At 38.0% G+C, this 27,797-nt stretch overlaps 1 protein-coding gene across 2 annotated transcripts in view; it reads left to right on the top strand.

Moving 5' to 3' along the window:
• The window catches only part of LOC129484286 (doublecortin domain-containing protein 1-like), a 237,140-nt gene that overhangs the window by 15,031 nt on the left and 194,312 nt on the right, over positions 1 to 27,797 (top strand). For both annotated transcript variants that reach the window (XM_063641882.1, XM_055282041.2), the window contains exons 2-4: positions 16,770 to 16,886; positions 23,675 to 23,768; positions 24,022 to 24,191. In XM_063641882.1, coding sequence (XP_063497952.1) covers positions 24,028 to 24,191 — 164 coding nt within the window. In that variant the 5' untranslated portion in view covers positions 16,770 to 16,886; positions 23,675 to 23,768; positions 24,022 to 24,027. The remainder of the gene's footprint in view (positions 1 to 16,769; positions 16,887 to 23,674; positions 23,769 to 24,021; positions 24,192 to 27,797) is intronic.

Raw genomic sequence — 27,797 nt, forward strand, 5'->3', positions numbered from 1 at the left:
TGGGAGGAAAAGAAGTTTATGTGCTTTTACCCTTACCTAAAGAACACTGTCCATTAAAGTAAGATAGAGTGAAAGAAGTTTTTTTCCTGCCCTCAATTTGGAAAATTTACGTTAAAAGAACTTAAGATTTCCCACATAATATTTAAAAACTTTTTTGAGCCTGCTCCATTGCTACATGATAATCTTCTATTTCTAAAGAATTACATGTATCTCCTGCTAAAAGGGGAGCTAAAGCAAGAGTTGAATAATCTTTTACCTATAACATATGCATATTTATGAAAAAAGTGGATACATTTGAAAAATTGCATGTATTTTTATGCTTCTATTTGTTACTATGGCAACCACCACAGTGCCTAGTATTTATGTTGTCTAAAATTCAGAACATCTTTTCAAAGAAATAAATATGCCAGAACCATGCATTCTATTTACTTTAGTATTTAGAAAAATATTTATTCTAATGCATATTTTTGAAGAAAAATAGCAATAAATAATGTAAACTTCAGCCTAGCTTAAATTAGTACCTTTTCCTGCAGTGTTTTTAAAATCAAAATAATTACATTTATTCTTCTTTCTTTTCCTTGTTATAAAAAATCAGAATAGTGAATAGAAATAATGAATTTTTAAAATTCATGAGTCAATCTTGTAATGTAGTTTTTTGATGTCTCCTGTTTTTATGACTTAATATTTTGATTCATAATAAATTTCTGAAAATATAAAACATAAACAATTCAACCAAATATTTAATGTTAGCTACATAAATTAAAAAACGTAAATATTTGCATTTCTGATTAAAGGTGATTTTTAACATCTAGGAACAAAAGATTTCTGTTTTGTATTTGAAATGAAAGGTATGGTAGCTATTACTTAGTTAAATTATTTAAATCATTTTCTGACATGTGTGATACATAAATATAATTTTTTGAGTGTTAAGCAACAGAATGGAAATTATGAAGCATAAAATCAGACATGTTTCATGTCACATATTACCTGTTAAGAAAAACTGCAATGCAGCATTTAAGTACAGCAGAACAATGAGCATATTGTTTCTGATACTTGTAAACAGGATGGATCTACAGTTTCACAGTTTATGTTGACAGTATCTTTGTGGGAAATGTAATTATCAAATGAATTATAACATGTCTTAGTATCAAGATTATTAATAGTAATTTTAATTACCTTTTTCAAGATAATTGGGTATGTTCTCATAAGTATATGACAAAGGGGACACTGGGCTAATTAGATATTTTGAACTTAGTTATCTTTAAAATATCTAGGAGCTTAACATACATATTCTATATTTTAGGGATTTCTTCTTTTAATTAAATGTTTTCCTAAGTAGAACTAAAATAATTTATAATTTATAAAATCTGATGATCCCTTGATATTCCTCCTTGAGTATTTTTATAATTTTAAAAAATTGAATAATTAAAATTTTAAAAATTAAATGTTCACTACCAGTTATAACATTTTTCTAAAACTGGCCAAGTTAAGAGATAATATTTTGCTCCACTATTGGGTACTGTTAGATGGACTTTCATATAATACTTCTAATAATTTTAGAAATTGATTTATTTCCAAAAAGTAATTCATTTTGGACATACACAACAGCCTTAAAAATGTGCATTTACTTTGATCCAGGGATTTAGCTTCTAGACTTAAAGAACTATTCAGTGGTGTGGTCAAAGGTATATATACAGGAATCACAGCTTTAATCACAATAAGAAGCATTTGGAGCCGCTAACTAGGATATTAAACAGGTAATAAAAAATCATGTTCTCAACAAATATTTAGTAACATAGGAATACTCTCATTCAGTGAACCCAGCTGTATATATTTTATTTTATTTTTTTGGAGGCTGGGCCTTGATATGTTGTCCAGTATGGACTTGAACTCCTGGGCTCCAGCAATCCTCTTGCCTTAGTCTCCCAAGTTAGCTGGGGGTACACGTGTGAGCCACCACAAACAGCCTTGTATATGAACTGCATATTTAATATGGCCACACCTTTGTTTTAAAAAAAAATCTGTAAAATCATAAAGACTAAAAACAAAAAAATTGTAATGATTACTAATTCCAAGAATAGATTTTTTTTTTTTTGAGACGGAGTCTCGCTGTCGCCCAGGCTAGAGTGCAGTGGTGTGATCTCGGCTCACTGCAGGCTCCGCCCCCCGGGGTTCATGCCATTCTCCTGCCTCAGCCTCCTGCGTAGCTGGGACTACAGGCGCCTGCCACCTCGCCCGGCTAATTTTTTGTATTTTTAGTAGAGACGGGGTTTCACCATCTTAGCCAGGATGGTCTTGATCTCCTGACCTCGTGATCTGCCCGCCTCGGCCTCCCAAAGTGCTGGGATTACAGGCATGAGCCACCACGCCCGGCCCAAGAATAGATTTTTAAATACACTTTTTAAAATCTTAATATGAGCATTTCTATAATAACCTCAGTTATAATCATTTAAATGGTCTTTAATAAGACAAGTTAATTAAAATTGTGTTTACATTCATTATAATGAAAATTCAACCAGTTGGAGGAACAATGTTATCTTGTCAACATTGAATTCATTGTCTTGTTTTCAAAGTCTGGAAATAGTTGTTACTCAATAATTCGTTGATTGAATGGATAGATGATGGGGTCAGGAATTAGCAAAGTGGTTTTAGGGAAAACACATTTGGAGGGCCACAAAGGTACCTTGTTTATGTTTACATAAAATTGATTTGTTCATCGTAACAATAGATGACAGGATAATAAAGTGATAAGAATATGCAAGAACTGATTTGCTTAACATAGTCTGGTAGCTTAGAATAAGGCAAAAGCTAGATAGCTAGATTTACCCTAGGACATTTAGTTTGTCTAGTTGTACAATTATAGCTATTAAACAAGCAAAAACATTTATCACTGAAATTCCAACAGGAAACATAACTTATTTCAGAGTCTGGAACTGTAGTTCTTAACCTCCCCACTTAAAACAAAATTAAACTATTATTTTTATAAAATGAGTTTTGATAATGCAAGTTTACTCAGGGATATAACTATTAGACTATTCCACAGTAAACTATATTTTAGTTGTTGTAAAATTAATTTTAAAAAGAATACTTTGGCAATGCAGGTGTATATATGTGATTTACATGTTTACACAACACGAGGAAGGTAGATTTAATGAAGAAATCAAGTGTCTTTCTTAATTGAATTGAATGGTTAGCCTTCTGGATGAGCTCTATTGGAGATGGGGCTTTGCAAATGAGATCTCCATGTCTCCTAGTAAGGTTGAGTGTGGCAGCAACTTACATCTCCTGAACCAACAGTCATTATCTACCTTGACAATATTTTAACACACCTGAAGTTCCTACCACAGTGTATAATGGCTTCCACTGTGGTACGGGGATGCCGTTTCAGCATTGGTGGAGGTAACTGGCAATTAAATAGGTGAGGGCACGTTGAGTGGCAGAAAATAAGGTATTTGCTGCTGGAATGCTGCAGCAGTTTTCAAGGGACAGATACAACCTCTTGTTTAGTGGAATATGGCCTAAAACTCTACCTAAGTGTTGCCAATGTACATTAGGACTGGCCTTTGAGAGGTAATATCTGACTGTTTACTAGCTGTCTTGGAAGCTAGACAAAGAGACCTGAAATCTTTAAAGATGATGGTAATTCCAGATTTCTTTTCTTCACTTGTGTCTTTCTTCCTTATGCATGCTTTTCTCTGCTGTGTCATCTCCATCCCACTAGAAAATGTGAGTTCGAATATTCAATTCTACTATAGAAGAAAACAAATGAGATGATGAAATTTATAAGAAATTTTGATGACAGATAGGAAGTCAGCAAGTATGTTATGAGATACAGGTGAAACTCCTAGCATGTATTAATATAGATATGAGTAAGCAAGTAGTTTGAGAAAGAAAAGCAGAATTTAGAAGATGTATTAAATATACATAGTAAGCAAGTTACTAACCTGTAAAACTTGCCAAGACAAAATAAATGGGTTATGAAGGAATAGACAAGTGTGTATTTATTTGATAGAAAGGTGGAAAGACCAATTTATGATCTTGTCACTTCTGGGCTGACAGCTGTGCCATGCCACCTACTTATGACCTCCATTAAGGTCCTATATTGGCCCATGGTACTGTGCCCAAGAAATGCAAATAAAACCCATAGCTCTTCACCATCAATTGGCAAGCTACCTCTTTATTCAGGTATAACTGCCCCTTTGTCTCTCTCATTATCAAATATGTGCCTTTGACCCCTGGCACCTTCTATCTTGGCCACCTGACTCAAGTCTGAACTCTGCTTCTTACAACACATTATTATGGGGAAGGCTGATGTGGCACAGAGAAAACAGAGCATGTGACTAGCATGTAACGCAGGATACATATAGGGTGGTCCTGCCACTCACATCCTATTATAAGGGTATCACCTTATTTCATTGCTTTCCCCTTGCTTTTTGTTTTACATTTATTTAGTAAGTTGTATGAAATGAACATGTTAATTTGGTCTGTGAGCCCTCAGATTTAGCGTGCCTGGTAATGTACTTGGTGGCTACCATTACATCGAGGTAATTTTCTCCTTGACAGTATGCTCTACTTTGAACTTTACTAATTCTCCCTCACAATTTGGGATTTTGAACTAATGCATTGATCCTCACTATCTGGTTTAGGGACCTAGACCAAGCTACGAAAGGAGTGTTAATTATGGTGATTCTATGGCAGTCTTAAGCACCTAGTTTACTGTGAAGGAATTATGAGAACCTGTTTCTCACCCTTCCTCTAGGGAAATGCAGGAGAGCTAAGCAAGTCCCAATTTACCTGGGGAAGAGGATAAGGAGGTTGTTTGTCAGCTCTGTCCCACTTGAATTCTCTCCTTTCTCTCCTTACTGCTGAGGCTGGAGGTAGTTATTGTCTAGAACAAGAACTTCAAATATTTTTGCTCATATACTCTCTAATACAATTTTGAAAAGCATATACTCTCTTGTACATTTTAAGTTGACACAACATCTCTTGTTATAAGCTTAAATAGTTGGAAAATATGTGATTTCTGGTATGCTATGAATGTTGACACTTAAAAAATAAAACTGTGTATTTAAAATATATCTAATAGAATATGAATTCCATATGATTTGTTTAAAATATTTTTTAATGAACATTTTCAACACATACAAGAGGAAAAACAGTAAAACCTCCATGTACTCTTCACCCAAGTTAAACAATCATCAGCTTTCTGACATTCTTACCTTTATTCCCTTACTCTTTTCTGTCGGAGTATTTTAAGGCAAACTCCAATCATATTGTACTCACATATACCTCGGTTTATATGTCTAACAAAGAAGATTTATCATGATAGTACCATTTATTCATATTCAATAAAATCATTTCCTTAATAAAATCATTTCCTTAATATTAAGTAGTAAGCAGTATATATTCATGTGTCACCAATTGTCTCAAAAATGTATGTCTGATGAAAGTTTGTTCAAATCAGGAACTAAATAATATTTATGCATTGCATTTAGTTGAAATGATTTCTTTTTTTTTTTTTTTTTTTGAGATGGAGTCTCCCTCTGTTGCCCAGGCTGGAGTGCAGTGGTGCAATCTCAGCTCACCGCAATCTCCGCCTCCCGGGTTCAAGCAATTCTCCTGCCTCAGCCTCTTGAGTAACTGGGATTACAGGCGTGTGCCACCACGCTGGGCTAATTTTTTTTTTGTATTTTTAGTAGAGACAGGGTTTCACCATATTGGCCAGGCTGGTCTCAAACTCCTGACCTTGTGATCTGCCCACCTGTGATTCTTGAGTCTCTTCATTTGTAACATTTCTCCTTTCTCTGTTTTCTCTGCCATGTCTTTTAACATGTTTCTCTACTTCACATATTTATGAGAAAAAACCCTAGAAATTAGATCTAGAAACTTGGTTAGATTCAGTGTTTATGGCAAGAATCCTTCGTAGGTATTCCTGTGTTTATAATTCCTGTGGAATTACACAAGGAGAAGCAATTTCTAGTTGTCCTATTTTAGTGACATTAATGTGAATCAATAGTGTATCAGTCAGATTCATCTGCTATAAACTTCCCTTTGTCTTTTCATCTCATGATGACAAGCATTGCCTGGACAAACATTATCTGGGTCCATTACTTCATTAGAGTTTATGCAATGGTGATTTTCTAATTATTTTATTCCATCTGTATTTATTAGCTATAATTCTTCTTTTTTTTTTTTTTTTTTTTTTTTTTTTTTTTTTTTTTGAGACAGAGTCTCGTTCTGTCGCCCGGGCTGGAGTGCAGTGGCGCAATCTCGGCTCACTGCAAGCTCCGCCTCCCGGGTTCACGCCATTCTCCTGTCTCAGCCTCCGAGTAGCTGGGAATTAAGAAGCATTTTCTTTCATTATCTATTTGTTTCTCCTGAATTATAGCCAACTCAGGAAAGAAGGAAAAGTACATTTCTTTTCCAGAATACTAAATTGGTGGTCCAGTGATCTCCAAAGATGAATGATGAGAATTGAAGTATAAATTTTAATTTTAGTATTATTAGATACTCATGGATTTATATGCTTGATGTTTCGATCTTTTATTTATTTATTTTTTTGAGATGGAGTCTCGCTCTGTCATCCAGGTTGGAGTGCAGTGGCGCGATCTCGGCTCACTGCAAGCTCCGCCTCCCAGGTTCACGCCATTCTCCTGCCTCAGCCTCTCCGAGTAGCTGGGACTACAGGCACCCACCACCACGCCCGGCTAATTTTTTGTATTTTTAGTAGAGACGGGGTTTCACCGTGGTCTCGATCTCCTGACCTCGTGATCCGCCCGCCTCGGCCTCCCAAAGTGCTGGGATTACAAGCGTGAGCCACTGCGCCCGGCCTTATTTTTTTTTTTTTTTACTCTTCAGAGTGTCCCATTTTTGCCAGTGGAATTACCTTTAAGTTGACTCCTGTGTGCATTTGACATTCCCCACATGAAAGAATGTGTAGTAGAGCTCTCTAGAGAAACAGAGAAACAACAGGATGCATGTGAATATAGATGATGGAGATAGAGTTTCTTGTTTTAAGGGAGTTCTTTGTTTTAAGCATGACAAGGTGTTACACATACACATATACATAACGTTTCTAGCCCCAGACCTAAATACTATTGAGATTTTAAAACGTTAAAAACATTAACAAGCTCTTCTTCAACAAAGTTTTTCCTTAAACTTATGTTTATTCCATTTTTTCATAGAATTTTATCATTTATAATTGAAAGTTTTTTATAGGCTACTCCGTCTTACATAACATGTTGTTATCTGCAATAACAACATACTATGATAAGGTTTTTTTAAAAAAATGGCCTTTGACCGTATGGTTATAAATGTAGAAAAATTTCATCAGGATTGGGTTTTCATTATAATTATTGGTAGCATGCAATTATTCAAAACAGCATGAATATATTACCATTTCTGATATTTATCAAACATAAAAAGAAAATTTATGAAAAAATATGTTGATAATATAGGTTGGGGAGAGCATGCATAATTTCTTGATTAAAGGAATTGTGGAGTTGTTCCTTGGTTTGAAACCTTGGAACAGGCCAAAAGGAAATGCTTTTCTTTTGTAAAATGAGAAATAGAGACTGTGCAAGATTAAACTCTAGTTAGGACAGGCAGCTTCTTAGGCAGATGTATTTTTTTTAAAGTGCCAGCTTCTTAGGCAGATGTATTTTTTTAAAGTGCCTGTATATAGAAGGCAAGAATCTAGAAATTGGTTTTCTTAAAACTATCCGCACTTGCATGCCCTTTGGAAAATCTACATGAACTGTTATTGGTAGTTAGTGTTCCAACTTGAGGACCACCAGGACTCTGTTCTCCAATAGCGGACACATGGTGCCTACTATGTGCCAAACACTTCAACTTTATGAAATGGTTACTATTTTTATCCCCATTTTGCAGATGAAGAAACTGAAGCACAAAGATGTTATGTAACTTGTCCAAAGTGACACAGCTTGTAAGTGGGCAGCAGGGAGGCAAACCCAGTCACTGTGGCTCCAGAGTCCAGACTCAACCACTAAGGACAGGAATGTCTTTTGTAAAAAAGGATGGAACGGTACCCTAGGTGGGGGTATCAGAGGGGAGCACATAGTGATCTAAAATTGTTAAGAAATAGGAAGTAAAGGAAGATTGTGGTTTTTCTGTGTATCAGTGAATAAACTATGCATGTGTTAATAAAACATAAGTCAACGCCTTTATCCGTATTCTTTAGAGTACCATAGTATTTAGTGTCAGTCAAATTAAAATTAACACATTTTTATTTCTTTAATTTCTAATGAACAATTAGTTCTCATTTAATTGGCAATGTGCAGGGGTGTTATCTGAAACCCTGTTATAGTCTTGTATTTTGCATATTCTACTGAGCCTGTGAATACATTCTACTTCTAGTGAGGATGACACTGTTTATAGATACATTACAGAAGAAATATTTCATTTAATAATGGTAATGATTTCACAGTTATATAACTAATGATACTGAAAGCATCTTGAAAGTATTTTTCATTTTATTTATTTATTTATTTATTTATTTATTTTGAGATGGAGTCTCACTCTGTTGCCCAGGCTGGAGTGCAGTGCTGTGATCTCGGCTCACTGCAATCTCTGCCTCCTGGGTTCAAGTGATTCTCCTCCCTCAGCCTCCCAAGTAGCTGGGATTATAGGCATCCGCCACCACCCCCAGCTAATTTTTTGTATTTTTAGTAGAGACAGGGTTTCACCATGTTGGCCAGACTGGTCATGAATTCCTGACCTCAAGTGATCTGCCCACCTCGGCCTCCCAAAATGCTGGGATTATAGGTGTGAGCCACTGTGCCCCACCCTTATTTTATTTTTTTAAGAGACAGGGTCAGGCTGGGTGTGGTCGCTCATGGCTGTAATCCCAGCACTTTGGGAAGCCAAGGTGGGCAGATCACCTGAAGTCAGGAGTTTGAGACCAGCCTGACCAATATGGAGAAACCCCATCTCTACTAAAAATACAAAAATTAGCCAGGCATGGTGGTGCACACCTGTAATCTCAGCTACTTGGGAGGCTGAGGCAAGAGAATCACTTGAACCTGGGAGGTGGAGGTTGCAGTGAGTCAAGATTGTGCCATTGTACTCCAGCCTGGGCAACAAGAGCAAAACTCCCTCTCAAAAAAAAAAAAAAAGAGAGACAGGGTCTTAACTCTGACACCCAGGTTGGAGTGCAGTGGCACAGTCATACTCAGTGTAACCTTGAAACTCCTGGGCTCAAGTGATCCTCTCGCCTCAGTCTACCAAGTAGTCATAGCTAGGCTCAAGTGATCCTCTCGCCTCAGTCTACCAAGTAGCTAGGACTACAGGCATGCACCACTCGGCCTGGCTAATATTTTAAAATTCTTTATTTGTAGAGATGGGGTCTTGCCATGTTGTCCAAGCTGGCTTTGAACTACTGGGCTCAAGAGATCCTCCCACCATGGCCTCCGAAAATACTGGGATTATAAGCATGAGTCACTGCATCCAGCTTTGACTCCTGAACTACTTTATGGGAAAAAAAACAAAAAAGTATACCTACCACTAAAATAACTATCTCTTTCACTGAAAGTTAGGATTATAATTGTGCATAAGTAAAAAATAAAACTATTTCTGTTTTCTTCAGGTTATTTTTGAATAGTTAGATTCAAATTTCATTTTTTAAATAATTGGATTATATAATAAACACACCAGGACAGTCAGTGGATTTTTTTCTGCAAGTGGTTTTACTCTTTAATCATATACTTTTTGCCTTGCTATGCACAGCTGGATTTTTGCTTATAAGCATTTCCCAATTCAGACTCAGCCTATGAAAGATTTCAAAAGACAATGGTTGTTAAAGATGCTTTAGAAGAGAGCCTCACCCCTCCTATCATGAAACATTTAAAAGAGGAGGAGAGAGAGGGCCAACAGAGGAGTGCTGGGTGGACAAAAGCACCCTCTCTTATTAAACTATGTCTAGATACTTTTTCTTATTTGATGCAGATTAGGACATTTATTGAATGTTTACCATGTGCCAAGCCCTGTGCCAAATGCTTCCAAGTTCACCATTTCATTTAATCCTCATAACCATGTAGTTACCCTGTTTTGTACATAAAAAGACTGAGGCTGAAAAAATTCATGATACTTAAGGCCACATAGTTAGAAAGTGCAAGAGAAACACATGATCATTCTCTTATGTCAATAGGTATGAATTCCTCCATAATATTTGTGGGTGTAAGTTATGTTATATTGCTTTTATTCTTCCATATGCTTAGTTAGCAGCAAGTGTAGTCTCATAATCTTTGAGCTTCCCATCCTGTAGATTATCTATGAACCTTAGGTGTTAACTGTTGTTCAAAAGGAAAGTTCTCCAGCTGTCCCCTCCCAAATGAGAACGACCCTTAATGTCAGTTAGTTTGTCTTTTGGTGCTGCTGGTACTATTGGTGGTGCTGCCATTGCCATAGCTTCTTGCTGACCCACATCACCATTACTGATCTCATTGGCATCCATCATCTGACCGGCGCTATTGGTCCTCGCTTCAGGGAAGTCTTTCTGGCACCAGTTCCACCTCAGCCTTGCAAGGCAACATGGTCTTTGAAAGAGGATATATTAGTCAGGGTTCTACAGAGAAACAGGACCAAAAAAAAAAAAAAAAATATGTGTGTGTGTGTGTGTGTGTGTGTAGTCATGCATTGCATAAGAATGGTTTGCTTAAGGATGGACTACATTTACAACAGTACTCCCATGAGATTATAATGGAGCTGAAAAATTCCTATCACCTAGTGACATAGCTTTTGTAATGTTGTAGTGCAGTGTATTACTTTCTCTGTGTTTAGGTACACAAATACTATAGTGTTAAAATTGCCTATGGTGTTCTACACAGTAACATGCTGTACAGGTTTGTAGCCTAGGACCAATCAGCTATACCATAGAGGCTAGGTGTATAGTATGCCATCTAGGTTTGTGTAAGTATATTGTATGATATTTGTCCAGTGAAATCACCTAATGGTGGATTTCTCAGAACGTATCCCCATTGTTAAGCAACGCATATCTATCTATCTATGTATCTATCTACCCATCTATCTATCTATACATATATAGAAGTGGAATTTCCATTCTTAACCAAACCAAACATAACTCAGAGATTCTACTCGCAGGGTGAATTGGTCTCAATGTTATTCTGTCATCACTTTCTTCTGGGACCAATACAATGCTTCACTGAAGTGGGCACTGTTGTTGAATTCCCTACCTGTGAAAGAAGTTTCTGGAGAACTTTGGCTTGAAATGCACATACTTAGCCAAGTTCTTTCTTCTGAACCATCGTTTTTGCTGCCCCTTTCTGGAAGCCAGAGTCACCTGCAGAAAAACTCCTCCCTACTAGCTGTCCAAGATGTGGAAAGGCAAAGTCCACCAAACTCCAGCAGGTTCACGGGAGGCTTTCATGTTGGACATCTCTTACTCATCAGTCAACCAGTGGTGTCCTTAACTGCTTGCCAGAGACCTCAAGTTCCATGGGTCCAAAACCAAATTCATTCTCTCACCCTCCACCAATTTCTCTTCTGCCTTGTTTTCTCCTTCCCTTCTCTATCTACTCATTCTTTAATCAATATGTATATATGAAGAGAGAGAGACAGAGGAAGATTAATTGATTTTTAAGAATTAGCTCCCGTGAGTGCAGAGGCTATGTGAGTCCAAAATCTGATGGGTAGGCCGGCAGGCTAGAGACTTAGAGAAGGGGTGCAATTCAAGTCCAAAGACAGCCTGCTGGAAGAATTCCTTCTTACCCAGGGGAAGTCAGTCTTTTTTCTATAAAAGCTTTAAACTGATTGGATGAGACCCACATCACGTTATGGAGGGTAAACTGCTTTACTCAGAGTCTACCCATTTAAATGCTAATCTCATCCAAAAAAACACTTTCACAGAAAATACCCAGAACAATAGTTGATCAAATAGCTGGTCACCATGGCCCTGCCAAGTTGACCCATAAAATTAACCATCACAGTGGCTAACACAATTCCTTCAGTATTGTGTTCAATTAGAGTACCCATCACTGGTTCCCCCAGATCACAGCTACAGTTACCTAGCCTTTTAAATCCACCTCTCCTTCTTCTTTCCTCCCTCCCTCCTGCTCCTCTCCTTCTCTCACAGAGCCACATACACTCCACACAGCCATTTTCTTCCAAGGTCTCACTGCCCCAGAATAGTGTGGGGTAGATTTGTCTACTGCAGACCAATTCTTGCTAATCCCTGGGTAAAGGAAAACCAGACCTCTGAAGTAGGAAATCCCACTTACCACTAGGAGTGGAGCTAGTGAGGAAGAAATGCTTTTTGTTCTTCCTTGAAGAGTAAAACATTATTTTCATCAAGGTAAAAGCAGAGACTTTTTGGTGCCTTCTTTAAAAAGCAGCAAACAGTAAATCTTTGGTGAGTCCCATGGGTACATATGCAACCATAAAGACACAGGATAGTTCCTTCTCATTTAAAAAGGAGGCTATTTAAATATAGATAGGTGCAGTCTAGACATCTTCATTTGCCTGGGACAGGCCCAGTTTGGATGATAAATTATTTGGCTAGTTTAGATAGAAAGGATTAACATTGAAAATTTGTCAAAACTATCTACTTTAGCCCTGTAAGGAATCCTTTCTTCTGTGATTACAATGTTGCTGCTGTGAACAAATGTGTTCTTGGCATCCGAAGTACAATTTCCCATATTTCTTTAACAAATATTTATTGCCTATGTACTATGTCCTAGACACTGAATTAAGCACTATGAATGCAAAGTGAACAGGACAGACTAGTCTCAGCTCTCATAAAAATTTTTTTAACTATAATATTATTGGAGAGTTAATTCAGGTATTACTAGCATATATTGAATGAGGCAAGGAAACAGATCAATGTATATATTTGTTTCCATAGTATCTTACTCTGGGCTGCTATAACAAAATACCTTAGATTGAATCATATACAAACAATAGAAATTTATTCCTCACAGTTCTGGAAGCTGGGATGTCTAAGATCAAGGCACCAGCAGTGTCTGGTGAGTGCCTGCTTTCTTATTGATAGTGTGCCCTTGCATTGTAAAAAGAGTCCACCCTTATGACTTAATTGCCTCCCTAAAGGCTGTGCCTCATAATAACATCACATTGGGGATTAAATTTCAACTTAGAAATTTGGCAGGGGGTGGGGGGTGGTCGCAAACATTCTGACTATAGCACATAGGAAAATTCATTCTTAATTTCAGGCAACCAACTGACTTAAACATGAACTTTGGGAAATGGAAAAAAGAAGTCTATTTCATTATACCAAGTTGGCTTCTAGTTTCTAAACCATCAACAGTATAGGAGCAGTGTGAGCAAAGGTCTAGAGACTGGAAATAAATAGCATGTACAAGATGTTAAGAAAAGTTTACATTGAGGATGAGTAAGAAAAAGAGGTTCATTTCTTACTCATGTAAGTTTATTTCTTACTTACAATGTAAAGTTTACATTGAGGATGGGTAAGAAAAAAAGTCTATTTCTTACTCATATAAAAGTCTGGAGGGCTAGTATAATGCTCTAAGATCTTCTATTTTGTTGCTGTGCTATGAGTAGCTTCCATTCCCAAAGTCACAGATGGTGCATTCATGATCATTCATGGCTATTCCAGCTTTAAGCCATGATCACATTCCAGATATCAGGAAGGAAGAAAAGAAGGCTGAAAATTATGCCCCATACCCCCTTCTTTGGTGGCAGTTCCCAGAAGTCACATATGCCACTTCTGCTTACATTCTGCTGACCAGAATTTAGTCATGTGGTCAAGTGGCAACATGTAGATGGAAAAAAGCCTTCAGCTAGACACTGTAAAAGGGAACAGATTCTAGTGAACATCTCACAGTTTACTCCAAAATCCAACCTTTTAGCCACCAAAATATCTTTGGTACACCCTTCTTCCTGTAGATAGAACATAAACACCTATTCTTGATCATACATGCCTGTTCTAGCTTTTAATTATGTATGTGAACCCCCAAATATGATCCATTTGAATATGGCTCAGAATCTAGGCTGTTGGGTTAATGCACAGGCCTTTTCATTAAGTCCAGGTGGTCTACTAACCTTTAAACTAAAAGTTAATGCATTTGCCACATCACATCTAACAGAATGGATGTATATTTGGAAAGGAGGAGAATAGGATTAACACAAGAGTCACTGGTTTATAGTGGTTATCAATTCTGCTAGGCTAGGTAGGAATTGTAAAAGTTCCCTTCTCTAGCAATGGAGCAATTTCCTTGATTAGTTCATCAGAGTACTCCTAATTCTGCCTTTTGGAAAGGGTCTTCCTTGTACATTGTACTTCCTGACCACATCCGGTGTGGTCAATGGAGAATTTGCTGTTCTAGAGTGCTGAACAGATTTGCAGCCTGCTTCCTGCTGATACAAATGTGGGCATGAAATTTGAATACAGATCAGTCATGTTTTTCGGCCAGCTCTGTGGTTTCTTTAGCAATGTAACACTGCTCCTTCCTCTTCCCCTAAATTAGTAGACTTCCAGTCTATAGCTAATCCCATGTTCACAGCCAAAGATCATGTCTAGACATTATTTTTAAGCCTGAGTACTTGTTTTTTATTCCCTGACTCTGTGCTTCAACATAAAGATGATTCCTTTGAGGTCTCCTAACACAATAAGCTTGGATGGAAAAACAGCAACCTTAATCTGATCTTTCAACAGCTAGGCTAGTTTTATTGATCAATTGATTGATTGAGACAGGGTCTCACTCACCCAGGCTGGAGTGCAGTGGCATGATCATGGCTCACTGCAGCCTCAATCTCCTGGGCTCAAGCAATCTTCCTGCCTCAGCCTCCCAAGTAGCTAGAACTAGAGGTGTGTGTCATCATACCCAGTTAAGTTACTTTTTGTAGAGTCAGAGTCTCACTGTGTTTTCCAGTCTGGTCTCAAACTCCCAGACTCAAGCAGTCCATCCTCTTCAGTGTTGGGATTACAGGCGTGAGCCATCACACCCAACCAATGAAGAATTCTTAAAGAAAAGTGTTTTTAAAAAGCTTAGAACCACAGTCTCATCTTCTGTAGCAATCACTGTAGAGAGCTACTTTTTATAGTTTCAGTTTGGGATACACAAACAGTTGAATTCTTCAACCCTGCAAGGCCCAAAGTCCCAAATTACTAGACTCTGAGTTAAATTTATATTTTAAGCCTTTCTAGTGTTCTCCTTATTTCTTTGCTGTAAGTAAATACCATGTATTTTAGGTTTTTGAAAGCAATTTACTTCAAGAGAATGTCAGGTGTTTCAGGATTAGGTTTAACTGCAAGTAACAAAGATCCAAATTAACACTGTTTTGAACAAACTAGGTGTTTATTTCTCGTGTAAAAGTCTGGAGGTAGGTAGTCAAGGGTTGGTATGGTACTCCATGTTGTCAGAGGTTCAGACTCCTTCAATCCTCCCTCAGTCCTGGCTTTCATTTTCAGCATCTCATCAAAGTTAAAGATGACCAATCCAGGACTAGCCATTGTTTTCATTCTAGGTAGTGGAAGGAAGGAAAAAGAAGGGTACACTCACTTGCATGGACCATCTCCACTAACATGTCATTGGCCAGAACATGTTCATATGGTCCTGCCCAGCTACAAGGAAAACTGGAAAATACAGTCTTTATTTTAGGCAGCCATATGTCTCAGTTAAAAATCAGGGATTCTAGTTTTGTAGAAGGAGCAAGGAATGGATATTGGCAGACAATTGGCAGTCTTTGCCACAAAGTTTATGCAATTATTAGAAAATACTAACATATGGACACATTAGGACATTGCAATACAGTTATTTCAATGAATTTGGTGAATTCTTAACAAAGAATTCAAAATTATCTTTTTAAAAAAATCATATTGCTAAACACTCCATGAGCTTACTAGTTCTCGCAAAGCCCTAACAATGTCCTGCAAGGTCCTGTGTTGTGTCCATCTCCTCCATACCCTTTCTAACCTCATTCGAACTACATTCTCCCTTGTTCATCTATTCATCTACTTTTGCTGTTCTTCACACTTGCCAGATATATCCCACCTCGGGACCTTTTGGATGCCTGCCCTAAGGCGCCCCCCCTGGGTCTCCCTGGGTATCTACATGACTAACTTTCTTGCCTCTTTCATGTCTTTGCCCAGATGCTACCAGCTCTATGTGGCCTACGCTAACAACCCTATTTAAACTTGCAATTCCCTCCACTCCCACATACTCCCAATTTACCTTTTCCTCATCAGTTTTCCCCTTAGCATTTATTACGTATTAACATCTGTACAATTTGCTTATTTATGATGTTTATTGTTTATTATCTGTTGAAAGTAAGCTGCATAGGGCACAATGGTTTTTTTCTGCTTTGTTCACTGATTTTAAGTGCCTAGAACAATGTCAATGAATAATGTGTGAATGAATGAAAGCATTTATTTCAGAACAACACTAAAAAAGTACAAGGAATTTTTTTTTACCTTAAAAGTAATATATTTTCCTTAAGCCTGCCATGTAATCTTAATTTGGGACTCCTCTTCATTGTCTTAGTGGGCCACTTCAGAGATGAGATTTTGTAGCTATTTTAATCAGTATTGTGAGACCATGATTACACCCTGGAAAGGATCCTACAGATCAGGGGTCCCCAACCCTTGGGTCTGTAGAAAAATTATTTTCCATGAAACTGGTCTCTGGTGTCAAAAAGGTTGGGGACTGCTGCTACAAATAACATTCTTTGACATGATTTCTTATTCTTTGACATGATTTCTTATTGTTTTGGTCTTTTGGTCAAATTAGATTGTCTGTGTGTGTTACTCTATTTTCTAGATTGCAAATAAGAAAATCCCAGATTCATTCCAAGATGGCCAAATAGGAACAGCTCCGGCCTGCAGCTCCCAGCATGATTGATGCAGAAGATGGGTGATTTCTGCATTTCCAACTAAGGTACCTGGTTCATCTCACTGGGACTGGTTGGACAGTGGGAGCAGCCCATGGAGGGCAAGCCAAAGCAGGGCGGGGCATCGCCTTACTTGGGAAGTGCAAGGGGTTGGGGAATTTCCCCTTCCTAGCCAAGGGAAGCCGTGACAGATGGTACCTGGAAAAACAGGATACTCCAGCCCAAATACTGTGCTTTTCCAGTGGTCTTAGCAAATGACACACCAGGAGATTATATCCCGCACCTGCTTCAGCGGGTCCCATGCCCACGGAGCCTTGCTCACTACTTGCAAAGCAGTCTGAGATCGACCTGCAAGGCAGCAGCCTGGCAGGAGGAGGGGCATCCACCATTGCTGAGGCTTGAGTAGGTAAACAAAGCAGCTGGGGAAGCTTGAATGGGGCAGAGCCCTCTGCAGCTTTGCAAGGCCTGCTGCCTCTAGACCCCACCTCTGGAGGCAGGGCATAGCTGAACAAAAGGCAGCAGAAACTTCTGCAGACTTAAATGTCCCTGTCTGACAGCTCTGAAGAGAGCAGTGGTTCTCTCAGCATGGTGTTTGAGCACAGAGAATGGACAGACTGCCTCCTCAGTGGGTCCCTGACCCCCTTTTACCCTAACTGGGAGACACCTCCCAGCAGGGGCCAACCGACACCTCATATAGGCTGGTACCCCTCTGGGACAAAGTTTCCAGAGGAAGGATCAGGCAGCAGTATTTGCTGTTCTTCAGTATTAGCTGTTCTGCATCCTCTGCTGGTGATACCCAGGCAAACAGGGTCTGGAGTAGACTTCCAGCAAACTCCAATAGACCTGCAGCTGAGGGACCTGACTGTTAGAAGGAAAAGTAACAAACAGAAAGGAATACCATCAACATCAACAAAAAGGACATCCACACCAAAACCCCATCTGTAGATCACCAACATCAAAGACCAAAGGTAGATAAAACCACAAAGATGGAGAGAAACTAGAGCAGAAAAGCTGACAATTCTAAAAACCAGAGCACCTCTTCTCCTCCAAAGGATCGCAGCTCCTTGCCAGCAGTGGAACAAAGCTGGATGGAGAATGACTTTGATGAGCTGACAGAAGTAGGCTTCAGAAGGTCGGTAATAACAAACTTCTCTGAGCTAAAGGAGGATGTTTGAACCCATCGCAAGGAAGCTAAAAACCTTGAAAAAAGATTAGATGAATGGCTAACTAGAATAAACAGTATAGACAAGACCTTAAGTGACCTGATGGAGCTGAAAACTATGGCACAAGAACTACGTGACGCATGCACGAGCTTCAATAGCCGATTTGATCAAGTAGAAGAAAGGGTATCAGTGGTTGAAGATCAAATTAATGAAATAAAGTGAGAAGTTTAGAGAAATAAGACTAAAAAGAAAAGAACAAAGCCTCCAAGAAATATGGGACTATGTGAAAAGACCAAATCTACATTTGATTGGTGTGCCTGAAAGTGACAGGGAGAATGGAACCAAGTTGGAAAACACTCTTCAGGATATTATCCAGGAGAACTTCCCCAACCTAGCAAGGCAGGCCAACATTCAAGTTAAGGAAATACAGAGAATACCACAAAGATACTCTTCGAGAAGAGCAACCACAAGACACATAATTGTCAGATTCACCAAGGTTGAAATGAGGAAAAAATATTAAGGGCAGCCAGAGAGAAAGGTTGGGTTTCCCACAAAGGGAAGCCCATCAGACTAACAGCAGATCTCTTGGCAGAAACTCTACAAACCAGAAGAGAGTGGGGGCCAATATTCAACATTCTTAAATAAAAGAATTTTCAACCCAGAATTTCATATCCAGCCAAACTAAATTTCATAAATGAAGGAGGAATAAAATCCTTTACAGACAAGCAAATGCTGAGAGATTTTCTCACCAGGCCTGCCTTACAAGAGCTCCTGAAGGAAGCACTAAACATGGAAAGAAACAACCAGTATCAGCCACTGCAAAAACATGCCAAATTGTAAAGATCACTGATGCTAGGAAGAAACTGCATCAACTAATGGGCAAAATAACCAGCTAACATCATAATGACAGGATCAAATTCACACATAACAATATTAACTTTAAATGTAAAGGGGCTAAATGCCCCAATTACAAGACACAGACTGGGAGATTGGATAAAGAGTCAAGACCCATCAGTGTGCTGTATTCAGGAGACCCATCTCATGTAGAGAGACACACATAGGCTCAAAATAAAGGGATGGAGGCAGATCTACTAAGCAAATGGAAAGCAAAAAAAGAGCAGGGGTTGCAATCCTAGTCTCTGATAAAACAGACTTTAAACCAACAAAGATCAAAAGAGACAAAAAAGGCCATTACACAATGGTAAAGGTATCAATTCAACAAGAAGACCTAACTAGCGTAGATATATATGCACCCAATACAGGAGAACCCAGATTCATAAAGCAAGTCCTTAGAGACCTACAAAGAGACTTTGACTCTCACACAATAATAATGGGAGACTTTAACACCCCACTGTCAGTATTAGACAGATCAATGAGACAGAAGGTTAAAAAAGATATCCAGGACTTGAACTCAGCTCTGCACCAAGCAGACCTAATAGACATTTACAGAACTCTCCACCCCAAATCAACAGAATATACATTCTTCTCAGCACCACATTGGACTTATTCCAAAATTGACTACATAGTTGGAAGTTAAAAGCACTCCTCAACAAATGTAAAAGAACAGAAATCACAACAAACTGTCTCTCAGACCACAGTGCAATCAAATTAAAACTCAGGATTAAGAAACTCTCTCAAAACCGCACAACTACATGGAAACCGAACAACCTGTTCTTGAATGACTACTGGGTAAATAATGAAATGAAGGCAGAAATAAAGATCTTCTTTGAAACTAATGAGAACAAAGACACAATGTACCAAAATTTCTGGGACACATTTAAAGCAGTGTGTAGAGGGAAATTTATAGCACTAAATGCCCACAAGAGAAAGCAGGAAAAATCTAAAATTGACACCCTAACATCCCAGTTAAAAGAACTAGAGAAGCAAGAGCAAACAAATTCAAAAGCTAGCAGAAGGCAAGAAATAACTAGGATCAGAGTAGAACTGAAGGAGATAGAGACACAAAAATCCCTTCAAAAAATCAATGAATCCAGGAGCTGGTTTTTTGAAAAGATCAACAAAATTGATAGACTGCTAGCAAGACTAAAAAAAAGAAAAGGGAGAAGAATCAAATAAATGCAATAAAAAATGATAAAGGGGATATCACCACTAACCCACAGAAATACAAACTACCATCAGAGAATACTATAAACATCTCTATGCAAATAAACTAGAAAATCTAGAAGAAATGGATAAATTCCTGGATAAATACACCCTCCCAAGACTAAACCAGGAAGAAGTTGGATCTCTGAATAGACCAATAACAGGCTCTCAAATTGAGGTAATAATTAATAGCCCACCAACCAAAAAAAGTCCAGGACCAGACGGATTCACAGCCAAATTCTACCAGAGGTACAAGGAGGAGCTGGTACCATTCCTTCTGAAACTATTCCAATCAATAGAAAAAGAGAGAATCATCCCTAACTCATTTTATGAGGCCAGCATCATCCTGATACCAAAACCTGACAGAGACACAACAAAAAAAAAGAGAATTTTAGACCAATATCCCTGATGAACATCAATACGAAAATCCTCAATAAAATACTGGCAAACCTAATCCAGCAGCACATCAAAAAGCTTATCCACCACGATCAAGTGGGCTTCATCCCTGGGATGCAAGGGTGGTTCAACATATGCAAATCAATAAACATAATCCATCACATAAACAGAACCAAAGACAAAAACCACATGATTATCTGAATAGATGCAGAAAAGGCCTCTGACAAAATTCAACAGCCCTTTGTGCTAAAAACTCTCAATAAACTAGGTATTGATGAAACGTATCTCAAAATAATAAGAGATATTTATGACAAACCCGCAGCCAATATCATACTGAATGGGCAAAAACTGGAAGCATTCTCTTTGAAAACTGTCACAAGACAGGGATGCCCTCTCTCATCACTCCTGTTTAACAAAGTGTTGGAAATTCTGGCCAGGGCAATCAGGCAAGAGAAAGAAATAAAGCGTATTCAGTTAGGGAAAGAGGAAGTCAAATTGTCCCTGTTTGCAGATGACATGATTGTATATCTAGAAAACCCCATCGTCTCAGCCCAAAATCTCCTTAAGCTTCGGCAAAGTCTCAGGATACAAAATCAGTATGCAAAAATCACAAACATTTTTATACACCAATAACAGACAAACAAAGAGCCAAATCATGAGTGAACTCCCCTTCACAATTGCTACAAAGAGAATAAAATACCTAGGAATCCAACTTACATGGGATGTGAAGGACCTCTTAAAGGTGAACTACAAACCACCGCTCAACGAAATAAAAGAGGACAGAAACAAATTGAACAGTCCATGCTCATGGATAGGAAGAATCAATATCATGAAAATGACCATACTGCCCAAGGTAATTTATAGATTCAATGGCATCCCCATCAAGCTACCAATGACTTTCTTCACAGAATTGGAAAAACTACTTTAAAGTTCATATGGAACCAAAAAAGAGCCCACATTGCCAAGACAATCCTAAGCAAAAAGAACAAAGCTGGAGACATTACGCTACCTGACTTCAAACTATACTACAAGGCTACAGTAACCAAAACAGCATGGTACTGGTAACAAAACAGATATATAGACCAATGGAACAGAACAGAGGCCTCAGAAATAACACCGTACATCTACAGCCCTCTGATATTTGACAAACCTGAAAAAAACAAGAAATGGGGAAAGAATTCCCTATTTAATAAATGGTGCTGGGAAAACTGGCTAGCCATATGTAGAAAGCTGAAACTGGATCCCTTCCTTACACCTTATACAAAAATTAATTCAAGATGGATTAAAAACTTAAATGTTAGACCTAAAACCATTAAAACCGCAGAAGAAAACCTAGGCTACATAGGCATGGGCAAGGACTTCATGACTAAAACACCAAAAGCAATGGCAACAAAAGTCAAAACTGACAAGTAGGATCTAATTAAACTAAAGAGCTTCTGCACAGCAAAAGAAACTACCATCAGAGTGAACAGGCAACCTACAGAATGGGAGAAAATTTTTGCAGTCTATTCATCTGACAAAGGGCTAATACCCAGAATCTACAAAGAACTTAAGCAAATTTACAAGAAAAAAAAACTCCATCAAAAAGTGGGTGAAGGATATGAACAGACACTTCTCGAAAGAAGACATTTATGCAGCCAACAGACACATGAAAAAATGCTCATCATCACTGGTCATCAGAGAAATGCAAATCAAAACCACAATGAGATACCATCTCACACCAGTTAGAATGGCAATCATTAAAAAGTCAGGAAACAACAGATGTTGGAGAGGATGTGGAGAAATAGGAATGCTTTTACACTGCTGGTGGGAGTGTAAACTAGTTCAACCATTGGGGAAGACAGTGTGGCGATTCCTCAAGGATCTAGAACTAGAAATACCATTTGACCCAGCCATCCCATTACTGGGTATATACCCAAAGGATTATAAATCATGCTACTATAAAGACACACGTACACATATGTTTATTGTGGCACTATTCACAATATCAAAGACTTGGGACCAACCCAAATGTCCATCAATGATAGACTGGATTAAGAAAATGTGGCACATATACACCATGGAATACTATGCAGCCATAAAAAAGGATGAGTTCATGTCCTTTGTAGGGACATGGATGAAGCTGGAAACCATCATTCTGAGCAAACTATCACAAGGACAGAAAAACCAAACACTGCATGTTCTCACTCGTAGGTGGGAATTGAACAATGAGAACACTTGGACACAGGGTGGAGAACATCACACCCCAGAGCCTGTCGTGGGGTGGGGGGCAGGGAGAGGGATAGCATTTGGAGAAATACCTAATGTAAATGACAAATTAATGGGTACAGCAAACCAACATGGCACATGTATACATATGTAACAATTCTGCACGTTGTGCACATGTACCCTGGAACTTAAAGTATAGTAATTAAAAAAAAATAGAAAATTCCGACTCCAACTAACTTAAGCAAAGAAAGAAAATTGTTGGCTCATGTATGTAGGAAACTAAAGAGGTGGTTTTTTTAAATAGCTGGTCTCAGGGATTCAGATGTCATCATCAGGAATCTCACTTTCTGTCTCTCTCCATCTCTTAGGTCTGCTTTCATCTCTTTTGGCTTCATCTCAATGGGGGAGGTTTGCATTTTTCTTAAAGCTAGCAATCCAGGAGAATAGAGCCCTGCTTGCTTTCTTCATCAGGACTCTGATTTACCAATTTCTGTATGTGGGAGAATAGGGCGATTTGATTGGCTAGCCTAGTAGACATTCATTTCCATGCCTTGAAGGCAAGGCCGCATAATTGACAGACCCATCAGAATTAGGAGGAAGGTAAGTTCCAAAAAAGAGGGATGAAGGACAGACAAAAAAAAAAAAAAAAAAGCCTTGTGGTGTGCTTTTTCAGTAACGTATTTCACATACGATTTTGCTTATATAAGCAGTTTTACAGCAAATAGCAAAAATTAAAATGCTTTGCAACAAACAACAGCATTTTTTAAATTATTTTTTCTTTTTTTGAGACGGAGTCTCTCTCTGCCGCTCAGGCTGGAGTGCAGTGGCGCGATCTCAGCTCACTGCAAGCTCCGCCTCCCGGGTTCGTGCCATTCTTCTGCCTCAGCCTCCCAAGTAGCTGGGACTACAGTCGCCCCATCACCACACCCGGCTAATTTATTTATTTATTTATTTTGTATTTTTAGTAGAGACGGGGTTTCACTGTGTTAGCCAGGATGGTCTCGATCTCCTGACTTCGTGATCCGCCCACCTTGGCCTCCCAAAGTGCTGGGATTACAGGTGAGAGCCACTGAACGCGGCCCATTTTTTTCATTCTTAAACAGTATTATACCACTTGTAAACTTAGATTCATATTTTTTTTTCTTTCTTTAAGCTGTCATATGTTAATTACTAAGGGAATTTCACATTTAATAATTGCGATATGGTCTAGAATAACATGATGACAATTAAGTTGTGATTAATGCCTAGCCTCTATTTGTAATCTAGTAGGATTTTACATTTAAAATTGAATAACATTCTTTATCATTTTTAGCTGAAAATGGCACAAATAGGAGCCGAAGATCACAGAGAAGCACTATCTCAGTCTTCCTTATCCCTCTTGACTAAAACAATGCAAGTATTACAGCAAAGTAGCCCTGAAGGCACTTTGGATGGGAATACTGTAAACCCGATTTACAAATATATTTTGAATGATTTACCAAGGTAAGAACGTTATTTCAGCAGTTTAAACTAAATACTGAAGGGCATAAAAGTGTTTATAGAAAGTAGTTTAAATGTTCAATCAGTCTTGGCCGGGCCAGGTGTCTCATGCCTGTAATCCCAGCACTTTGGGAGGACGAGGCAGGTGGATCACTTGAGGTTAGGAGTTCCAGACCAGCCTGGCCAACATGGTGAAACCCCATCTCTACTAAAAATACAAAAAAGTTAACCGGACATGGTCATGGGCACCTGTAATCTCAGCTACTCAGAAGGCTAAGGCAGGAGAATCGCTTGATCCTAGGAGGTGGAGGTTGCAGTGAGCTGAGATCATGCCACTTGACTCTAGCCTGGGCAACAGAGTGAGACTCTGTCTAAAAGAAAAAGTTTGAGTACAGGTGATATAAATACGTAACTTTAAGATGTGTTGAATTATGGAGGTTGTTACTTAGAGTAGAGCCCTTCCTTTTTTCTACTTTATGGGAAGAAAAAATGTAGATGATGCAATAAATGTAAATTATCTCTGGGATCTGACTTGAACAGGTATCATAATGATAATAATGATAATGGCAGGTAGTACTTGTTAGGTGCCAGTCAGCATGCTTAGCACTTAACCTGCATTATATCAGTTTTGTTCTCAAAACAATACTAGAGGCCGGGTGCAGTTGCTCACACCTGTAATCCCAGCACTTTGGAAGGCTGAGGTGGCCAGATCACCTGAGGTCGGGAGTTCGAAACCAGCCTGACCAACATGGTGAAACCCCATCTCTACTAAAAATACAAAAAATTAGCAGGGCTTGGTGCCGTATGCCTGTAATCCCGGCTACTCGGGAGGCTGAGGCAGGAGAATCGCTTAAACCCGGAAGCTGGAGGTTGTGGTGAGCCAAGATCACGCCATTGCACTCTAGCCTGGGCAACAAGAGTGAAACTCTGTCTAAAAAACAAAACAAAACAAAACAAAACACTAGGAGGAATATACGACAGACGGTAGTCTCAATACCTTTGTTTTACCTATGAGGAAACAAAGGCAGAGAGAGGTTTATTAACTTGACTAAGCTCACACAGCTAGTAAGTAGTAGTAAAGAAGGTATGGTATGAACTCAAATGGGTCTAACACTACAGCATTTATCAGAACTATAAAGCAGAGGAGATGGGGTATTCTTCGTGTGCTTTTTCTCTGTTAGAAAGTGAAAGAACTAAAAGATATTTGTCATACATCGATAAACTATTGGCTGGCTAAGTGTGATGCCCTAGTCTTTATTTTAAATAGAAAACTGAGACTATAAGAAAATCAATATATTATTCATAAATTAAAGATTATGTTAATCTTCTTATGGAAATGCTAGATCGTATTTATTTCCTAGATCAGTTTGAGTGCTTATTTTTGTGTGTGTGTCACTAGGTTAAGATGAAAGTGAAACCTTGACTTTCAGGTAATTTGTTTTGCTTTATTCCTCTCAGCTATAAGTGCATATCAGCAGTATGTGAGATCCTTTATACAGTGCAGCTTTTAAAAAAATGAATACCCTGTGTGTTATATTGTAGGGACATAAGTCACTCATGACTTATTATAAAAAAATTTCTAAATAGGATTAAATGTTCCTTTATACAAATGCGAATTCTAATATAATGTATACTTGCACATATTTTTATTGCCTTTAATATTTATTTCCAATTTTCTACTTCAAAATGGTAATACATTCACTTTTTATTCTACTATTTTTGTGCATTTTTAGCTACTTTTTTTTTATGGTAAAGCTAAATGTATTTTCACTTATTCAGTCTGTTCTTGCTTTTTTCCTATTCACTTTCTTTGATTATTAGTCAGTTTAACACTGGCTTTATTTGTCCTTTTCATTATATGTCAGTCTTTCTTCTCATGTGACACTTTCCTACTGCTGATTTTTATAGTTTTTGTTTCAATGTGCTTCTTTTGTTTCTTTGTTTGAATCCTAACTTCTTTTCTGTCACTATTGCCTGTTACCATCAACTTTGATTATGATAAACCAAGAAAATGAAGTAACCCTCTTCTTGGCAATTAAATGGAAAGCTGTAGACAATGCTTTGAGGTCTTTTACCTTCATGAAAAAGAAAATGATGAGTTTCAATCTGAAAGGGGTCAAGTTCATAAAGGCTAATGGTAATTTAAGAGCCATTGGTATTAATATGATTATCAGAGAGAGGCAATTTTCTCTATGAGTAAAGACATTTCCCCCCTGATTGAGGTTAAAACTTCTTTTGTCTCATTCTTGTTTTCCTTGCCACCTTTCTTCTACCATCTTTGTGGTCTTTTTATGAGAAGTAATTATTAAAATATAGTCAATTTATTTTTCCTACTTGTATCACAGAGATTGTGCTTTTCTTCATTAATTAATACACTGTACTTTTTACAAAATATGCCTACATATATATGTATATATATTAAGTCCATTCAAAGTGGCCATAGAGTGACCACTTTATTTTCTTGTTACTATCTGATGCTATCAGTTTACTTTTCATTATATTTACATTATCCACTCTCCTTCCCTCTATTCTTTCTTTCCGTGTGTTTCCTCTGCTGTCACTCCATGCTGCATTTGCTTATAACACAGTGAAAACCTCTGTGCCAGGACATGCCCCCTCACAAGAAAACTAACACCAACATTATAAATGTTTTCAGCTTATTATACCAAAGGTTTCATCCTCTTATTTTATGACTCACCATTTGGAGGTCATGTGACTAAAAAAAATGTAGCCTCATTTCTGTGGCTACTTCCAGAAAAGTAGCACAATAGTAAGCTTTTCCTGCTCAGCTGTAGTTTGATGCATTCCCAGGTGACCCAGAATTGGGTAATAGCCTTGGAGACATGGATGACAGAATCAGTTATTTATTAGTAACAGGTATCCAGGCATAGTTTCACCATATTCGTATCCAGCACTCCAAATGCTGGAGTGGAAGATCTCCAAATTACAATTGCATTTTTACATTAGGAGAATGTTGTAAACAGTTAATATATTTTTCCATCTCAATGTAAAATATGTTGTTTTAATGATTTTCAGCCAATTATCATCTAAGGAATGCGGTTTAATGATTTTTATAATGGGAAGTTAGAGTATTTTTTATCCTGCTGGCAGCTTAGTACATTACCAACTCTTACAATTCCCCAAGGAGGAAAATTACTTTTAGTAAATTAAATGAGAACTGAAATCAGTTTTTAAAAAGTAAATACTAACCATTTTTTTGTTGTACATTATCTAGGTTACTTTTTCACAAGCAAATCTTGCTTTCAGGGATACTAACAGACACCTAATCTATTCAATCACTATTTAATGTCATTTATCTTGGGTACTTTTTACTTGGAATGAATCTTAGATCCTTTTTGAAATATAAACATTTTTGAAATATAAACATTGCCTTTTCTATGGACAGTTTAAGTTTAGCAACTGCATCATTCCAAAAATGAACTGTCGATTCCCACCATGGAATGAGTGACAGAAGGGAGTGAGAAGAAAACAGCAATAGTGAATGAAGCATGGTAGCATGGTAACACCTTCACTGTTTTAGACTCTTGCTACCCAAGAAATTATATTTTCTCCAGTTCATAATTTTTTTCCAGATTTTTTCCTTCAAGC

The sequence above is a fragment of the Symphalangus syndactylus genome, chromosome 6 (assembly GCF_028878055.3).
Source record: "Symphalangus syndactylus isolate Jambi chromosome 6, NHGRI_mSymSyn1-v2.1_pri, whole genome shotgun sequence".
Lineage (NCBI taxonomy): Eukaryota > Metazoa > Chordata > Mammalia > Primates > Hylobatidae > Symphalangus > Symphalangus syndactylus.